The sequence below is a fragment of the Miscanthus floridulus genome, chromosome 14, assembly GCF_019320115.1.
Source record: "Miscanthus floridulus cultivar M001 chromosome 14, ASM1932011v1, whole genome shotgun sequence".
Lineage (NCBI taxonomy): Eukaryota > Viridiplantae > Streptophyta > Magnoliopsida > Poales > Poaceae > Miscanthus > Miscanthus floridulus.
In genome coordinates, this window is record NC_089593.1 from 55,518,111 (window position 1) to 55,524,569 (window position 6,459).

Genomic DNA, 6,459 nt, shown 5'->3' on the forward strand with positions numbered 1-6,459 from the left:
ATCTGACAGCCCTTCCTTGTATCATGGAGCTTCACACTTGGGGCACACATCCAAGTGTTTGTATTCGTCTCCACAATACAATATGCAACCATTGAAACACGCGTAGATTTTTTCAACTACGAGGCCACTGGGGCAGATCATTTGCTTGGCCAGGTATGTCTTTTCTGGCAACTCATTTTTTCTAGGAGCATTTTCCTTATTATATCTAACAACTGATTGAAGCCTTTATCGCTCAATCCGTTTGTCGATTTGAACTCAATCAGCATGATGTTGGCTTCCAATTTACTCATTGGACAATTCTTATACAATGGTGTTTTGCCATCTTGTCTTATTTTCTCTAGCTTTCTCAGCTGTCTTTCACTAAGATATCCGGTCTCTACATTACGTAGCAGCTGAGAAATGCCATCGTTATCCTTGATGTCGTCAGTTGGCGTGTTGCTAAACACATCATTAACTATGGCCATAGATTCCGTGTTGACACCGGGTTCCTCGTCAGCGTCGTGGATGGATACGTCAGGCCTGGCCACATCATCATTATTTTCCTACAAAACATTCACACCAACCTCGCCATGCATAGTCCATATCGTATAGTTTGGCATGAACCCCCTGGTAATCGAGTGCATTCGTACAGACTCAATTTAAGCCTATTTCCTTTGATTAATGCAATCTTTGCATGGGTAGAAGACAGGGTTCCCATTCTCAACATGGGCTTTAGCATCGGTGAAAAACTTGCCGACGCCAACCATGTACCGCTTATCAGTTCGGGACCCATACATCCACTCTCAATCCATCTCTATACAACAAAATATTGAGACAATAATTACAGAGAAATTAATAACAAGTGGAGTTTCATGAACAACAATTGTTGCTCGAAACAACAATTTATTCTACACTTATTTAATTTAGTCACCCCATGTTTGGAAAACATTATTGTACTATAATTATTGGAATATTGAAATTGGTAGCCTCGTCCATATAAATTGAAAATAGTAGCACCATTAAAAAATAATTATTTCACAATAATAAAGAATAATTATTCTACTCCATGCTACATAAAAATAGAGACACTAATTAAAAAACACTAAAATTGAAGATATAATCATGAACAACGATGTGGCACATGGATTAATTTGCTCACTAAAATTGTAAAAGAATCTACTCTACTCCTATCAAGAACTAATTATGGCATCACATACTAACAATGATCTTGACCACCATACAATTAGCTAGGAATTTAAATGTGTTCAAATACACCAACCTTTTGGATAATGGATTTACCACAATTTGCTTGCAAGCCTTGCACAAAGTCCAATTGAAAAAGTGCTCTCTAGAATGGTGAAAGAACTAGAATGAGAATCAAGTAATGTAGCCATCAAAACAACGCTAATTAAGCAACAAACCTTAAAGCAAGAAGATCAAGCTATTCTTCCAAATCCAAAAGCTAGCTTCATGGTGAAGAGCAGCCGCAACAATGGAGGGAGCGGCCCAAACACGTGCATCTGTGCTCGGGATGGGAGAGAAGAGAAAGGAGAGGACGGCGCTAGCTTTTTATTCTGTGATGTTATCATCGTCGGTTCTTGTCTAGAACCGACAGTGATAGCCCAACATCACTTACGGTTCTTTGCTAGAACCGACAGTGATAAGTAGATGTCAAGCCACTACCGGTGCAATCCACAAACCGATAGTGATGTGGACCTTCACTGCCGGTTCACCCAAATTCGACAGTGATGAGGTTGACAGTGATGTCCAGATCTATAATAGTGTTAGTAGCAATAGCGAGTGATTGGACAAGGAGAGATTGACACCTTGGAATTACCAAGATGTGTTCGATTGAAAAAGAAAATACCAAGACAAACATTTCCATCTGGGCTAAATGAGCCGAGCACTCATTCGAGAGCAACCAAAAATTGCGAGACAAACTGTTTGTAACATGAACAATACATCCGCCTGCTCTCCTACACCTACTTTGCAATCTTGGAGATGACGGACTCAAAGGCCCCAACCAGGGCCTTCACCCTGCTCTTCCTTGTCTTGACGAGCCTGGTGGCCGTCTCCTCGATGTGGCTGTTGTACAGCCTCTGGCTCTTCTTCTTCTCCAGCGTCTTCTGATGCCTGAGCGCCACCGCCGGCACGATGAAGCCGCTGGTGCCCGCGCCACCGGAGCCACCGACGCCGCACCTCCGGAGGCTCCGGATCCTGAGATGGATGCCTCTTCCAGAGGTGGCCGAAGAAGGATCCTCGCCTCTCCTGGACCTCAGCCTCGCCGGCTTCTCCTCCTTCGGTGGCAGGACTGCTGGCGCCCTGGTGCTCCTGGACCGCAACTTGAAGGCGGTGCCTGAGTTCTTGCTCGCTTGCCGCGCGAACGGGTACCGCACGGACCTGCTGCTGATGCTCATGCTCATGCTCTGCACCCTCCGGTGGGCCGGGATGGGCCTGCTTGATTCTGTAGCGGCAGCGTACTCTTCTGGATCCAGAGAGTATGTTAACGGTGTGCTTTCTTGCTTCACATTGGCAGGTTCTTCAGCCATCATCTCCTTTTCAAGGTCACGCAAAAGGTTTGCGCGACTTTGTGCTAGAGAAGGGGACAGAATTTGGTACCCTTGAAGCGTCTCTTGATCAATACCCATGTTTTCGACGAGCAACGCCGCAGGTTTGTTCTTGGCCTTTGGAGGTCTTACACTCGTAGAGTCAGTGTTGGTGTTGGTGCCCAATGGCTCATTCTGACGACCTTCTAGGCCTTCCACTTGTTCGTGGACCTTGGCCTTGCCGTACGACTTCTTCCCCTTCTTCATCACATCCTTCTTCTTGGCTTCGCCGCCAGAGCCGGTGACCTGAGCTGAGGATTTATCAGGCTGCGGGGAGGATCCATGAGGTGGAACCACCGTATCATAGGCCACAATGTCCTTCCACTCCACGCTCTCGGCCCCCTTGGCGGCCTTGTCCTTGCCAGCAGCCGCCTTGGAAGGTTTCTGAGTAGCTGTGGTGGAGTCCCCGACACGCCTCCAGAACACCGACCGCACCTTGACGAGCACCCTGCTGTGGTTGTGGCTCTCTGGAGCCGGAGCCGGAGCCGAAGCCGGCGGCTGCTTCCGAGGCGGCCACGGCTGGGGCCTGTGCGCCTCCTTGTGATCCTCGAACGTGTGCGTGCCGCCGTACTTGCAGACGTGGTGGCTGGAGCCGGCCGACGGCCTGAGGTAGCCGGGGATGGGCTTCGCGATGGCGCCGCCGCCGTGGTGAGAGTCAGACGGCTCGCTGCCGCGTCCCTTCGATTTGGGGCCTTGTGCGGCCATCTGTACCTCCATTTCTGGTCTGGACCAGGTCGATCGAGATCTTGGATTCTTGTCTTGATTCCGTCAAGAACAAGGAGCATAAATCTGCAGGGGATTGGAAGACAATGGGTTGATCAGGTTTGAAGCTTGTCTATCATCTGACTAGAAATTAAGAAGCAGGGCTGGGTGGCAGGGTGACACGAAGAACTCACCGGCACCGGAACTGCGCCGATTCACTTCACTGGCCGCGCGCCAAGCATGAGCATGACAGCCAAGCAGAGCTCACCGGAATACCAACAACTCCAGAATGAAACCAGAGCAAGGTAGGTAGGTACCTAGCGGTATTTTCTTCGCGGCTGGTTCCTGGCAGGACTGGTCTCGCCAACATATATATCCTACCTTGCAGAGTTGCAGTGCAGTGCAGGCAGCAGGAACTCGATCGAGAGGAGTAAAAATGGGCCTGCCACTACCGTCGACACCGGGGGTAGGAAGGAGGCGATCGGGTCAAGAAAGAGAAACGGCGGTGGGCTGCAGGCAGCAGCCCTATTCTTTCTTTAACGGAGTCGTATGGGTGTGGAAGGCGATCCATCCGTGGTCAGAGATTGGTGGTTGGAGGAGGTCAAACATGGCGGGGGACGAGCACGCGGGTGGCGTCCGTTTGATTTGGGAGAGGACCGTGGTGTCTGTTGTTTGCTGGCTGGAGGGGTTAGGTGTCGTTCCCGCCATCTGACTGCAGAACTGTGGGCTCGCTTCTACCCTGCAACCCATGTTTGAACTTGACTTGGTTTGTTTGCGAGGACATTCAATTCAAGGTACGGGGGCCAGGAACAGCGAGTTGGCGTGGACTGGATTTAGACACCGTTTTGGGCAACTTCAAAATAAATGAGGAAGGCTACCCAACAGCCTGAGTGATGGAGCACTCGATGTCTCCCGCGCGTCTGCTTCTCCCTCCCCCGCCCGCGCCAGAGATGAAGAAAATTTGAGTGCTCACAGCAGGCGAAACACTCGAGTGCTGCCTAGATAGACTCGCAAATGTTTCGGGAGACACCTAGTGGTTACACTCGTGAACACGGTGCGCCTTGTTTAGAAAAAAGATCCATATGAGTGGGAGGAAGGCCAACATATTTAGTCCACATGCTCCATCCTTTTTAAAATGGAAGGATCAGTATTTTTTTTTAAATGTCATCGGGGGACTACTCGCCACCTGAATATGTATTGATATAGCCCCCCAAAATGGCTTGGTTTATATTTTACAATCGTTGGGAGGAAAGAAAAAAACAACAACAACAGCAAGACACCCTTCCACCAGGGTGAAAAATGGCAGAACCACAAATACAAATTGTTGGTGTTTTGTCGACCGACTAGTAAATTTGTATGATTGTCGCGCTGCTCCAGGAAGACGATGGTAGCATCCAAAAGACACGAGGAATTATACTAGTTCAGGACGGAGTCCTATGTCCAGTCTCAGAGAAGATCAAGTGCGTGTTTCTCGGTTGAATCCTCTGAAGTTCCTACAATGGGGTGTGCAAGAAGGGTGAAAGAAGTAGGAGAAAGATGAGCTATGGGCTAGATGATCTAGAGATATGTCGAGATATCAGGAGATATGCTTGCTGGTCGTGGAGCCGATGGCCATGATCCCACGCTCCGGGGTCATGGCCTCCATTGGCTCAGACAGCCTTGAAAGTCAAGGCTGCTGTTGTGAGCTCCATCCCGTAGTGGGTGGAGCCGTATGCCCGTCCCGTCGGGCCGTATTTGGACGATGGTTATCGTACCTGTCGTCACCTCCTGACGGTCATGTCTTGTCTGCGGCGTGTGTTGGCGGTTCTTAACTTATATTTTATACCGCCAACACTTGTATAAAATTCATCAAAAGCAAACAACAAAACAAGAAATAGGACTTTCAACTGATCATTTCTACAAGTTTTGGTAAAGTATTTCTTTGTAGGTGACAAGTATGAAAATACATCAAAATGGGCTCAAAGTACAACATCCACACAATTTGGCCCAAGCAAACAAAGAGAAAAGGAATGAACATCCACGTGCTGGCACAACTAGACTGAAAAGCACAATGGGAACACGCTCCAGGCCCAGTTAGCAGCCCATCGTACGAAGGCGGTGGCAATTGGAGCCGGTCAGGGTGCGCCCATGCCCCACCTGGCGCCGCTCGTCCACTCCTTCATAAGGCAATGTTTGGGAGCCATGCAGAGGCGGTGCATGCTGGTATTCTGGGAAAAATCCCCCTGTGAACCGACATAGGATGCCTATAATAGCAAGGGGGAAGCTCCTTCACTAAGCATTCATCCAATACACAAGAAGAGATGTAGAAGGGCTCCACTCATCATTAGCTTTTAGCTAGAATAATATAGGGAGTGAGACAAAGAAGAGTTGGAGAATTATCAGGGTTGTTAGCTACCTCCACTAGTGTACTCGCTACACTTAGCGGAAGGAGTGCCGGAGCTAGCGGCTCCTCCACTTGTACCTCTACGATCTTACTACTTGAAGTAAGAAGTTCATGTTCTACTTTGGTATTGATTTCTTAAGCAAGCTATTCTTGTTCATTATTTACTTGCAGGTTCGTCGCCTGTCCTCATCGCGGGTGCTCTAGTAGAGGACTCCTGATAAAGACGAAAGTTCCTGACCAATGCTAGAGTAGTAACTGATAGTGTAGACATGGTGTCTAGGCTAGAAGTTACCTTCATTTACCTCGTTCCCCACGGTTGAGGGGTAGGCGGCAGGTGGCGATAGCCCTGTCCATCCCTTTTTATCCCCCACGTTCGGGTTCGACGTAGAGCTACAGGCCGGCATCGTCTGGCAGACTAGATGCAACCCAGTGCCCGAAGCAAGTACTTAGTGGCAAGGTTATCTTCATTTAGGATCTCTATTCTTAGAAGAACCTCACCACCCAAGTTACCCTTCTTATTTTTGTTAGGTGAGCTAGTCAAGAGACTTACACATCCGTTTCTTTGGGAAAATACGATACCCTGAATACTTCTAGGTGAAGTGCTACAATAGTGTATCTGTGCGCATGCGGATTCCTTCTGCTTATGCTAAGAAATACCAACAAGCATTTCTAGCGCCATTGCCGGAGAATGGTTGTCGTAATTATCTCCGAACCTAGTTCACCTGTGTATCCTTTTGTTTTATCTTTCTTTTCTTTTATTCTTTTTTCCAATAGAACACAAAACTATCC

General features: G+C 48.3%; 1 protein-coding gene across 1 annotated transcript; it reads right to left on the reverse strand.

Moving 5' to 3' along the window:
• Positions 1-1,930: 1,930 nt before the first annotated feature.
• Positions 1,931-3,628, reverse strand: LOC136506097 (uncharacterized). Its single transcript, XM_066501223.1, has 2 exons — positions 3,482-3,628; positions 1,931-3,374 (listed from the first exon to the last, which is right to left on the reverse strand). The coding sequence occupies exon 2, from the start codon at positions 3,300-3,302 to the stop codon at positions 1,962-1,964; it is 1,341 nt and encodes a 446-aa protein (XP_066357320.1). The 5' UTR covers positions 3,303-3,374; positions 3,482-3,628; the 3' UTR covers positions 1,931-1,961.
• Between the last annotated feature and the right edge of the window lie 2,831 nt (positions 3,629-6,459).

What these genes read in the sequence shown, in the direction of transcription:
- LOC136506097 (XM_066501223.1), bottom strand. Translation starts at nt 3,302, where the DNA reads ATGGAGGTACAGATGGCCGCACAAGGCCCCAAATCGAAGGGACGCGGC.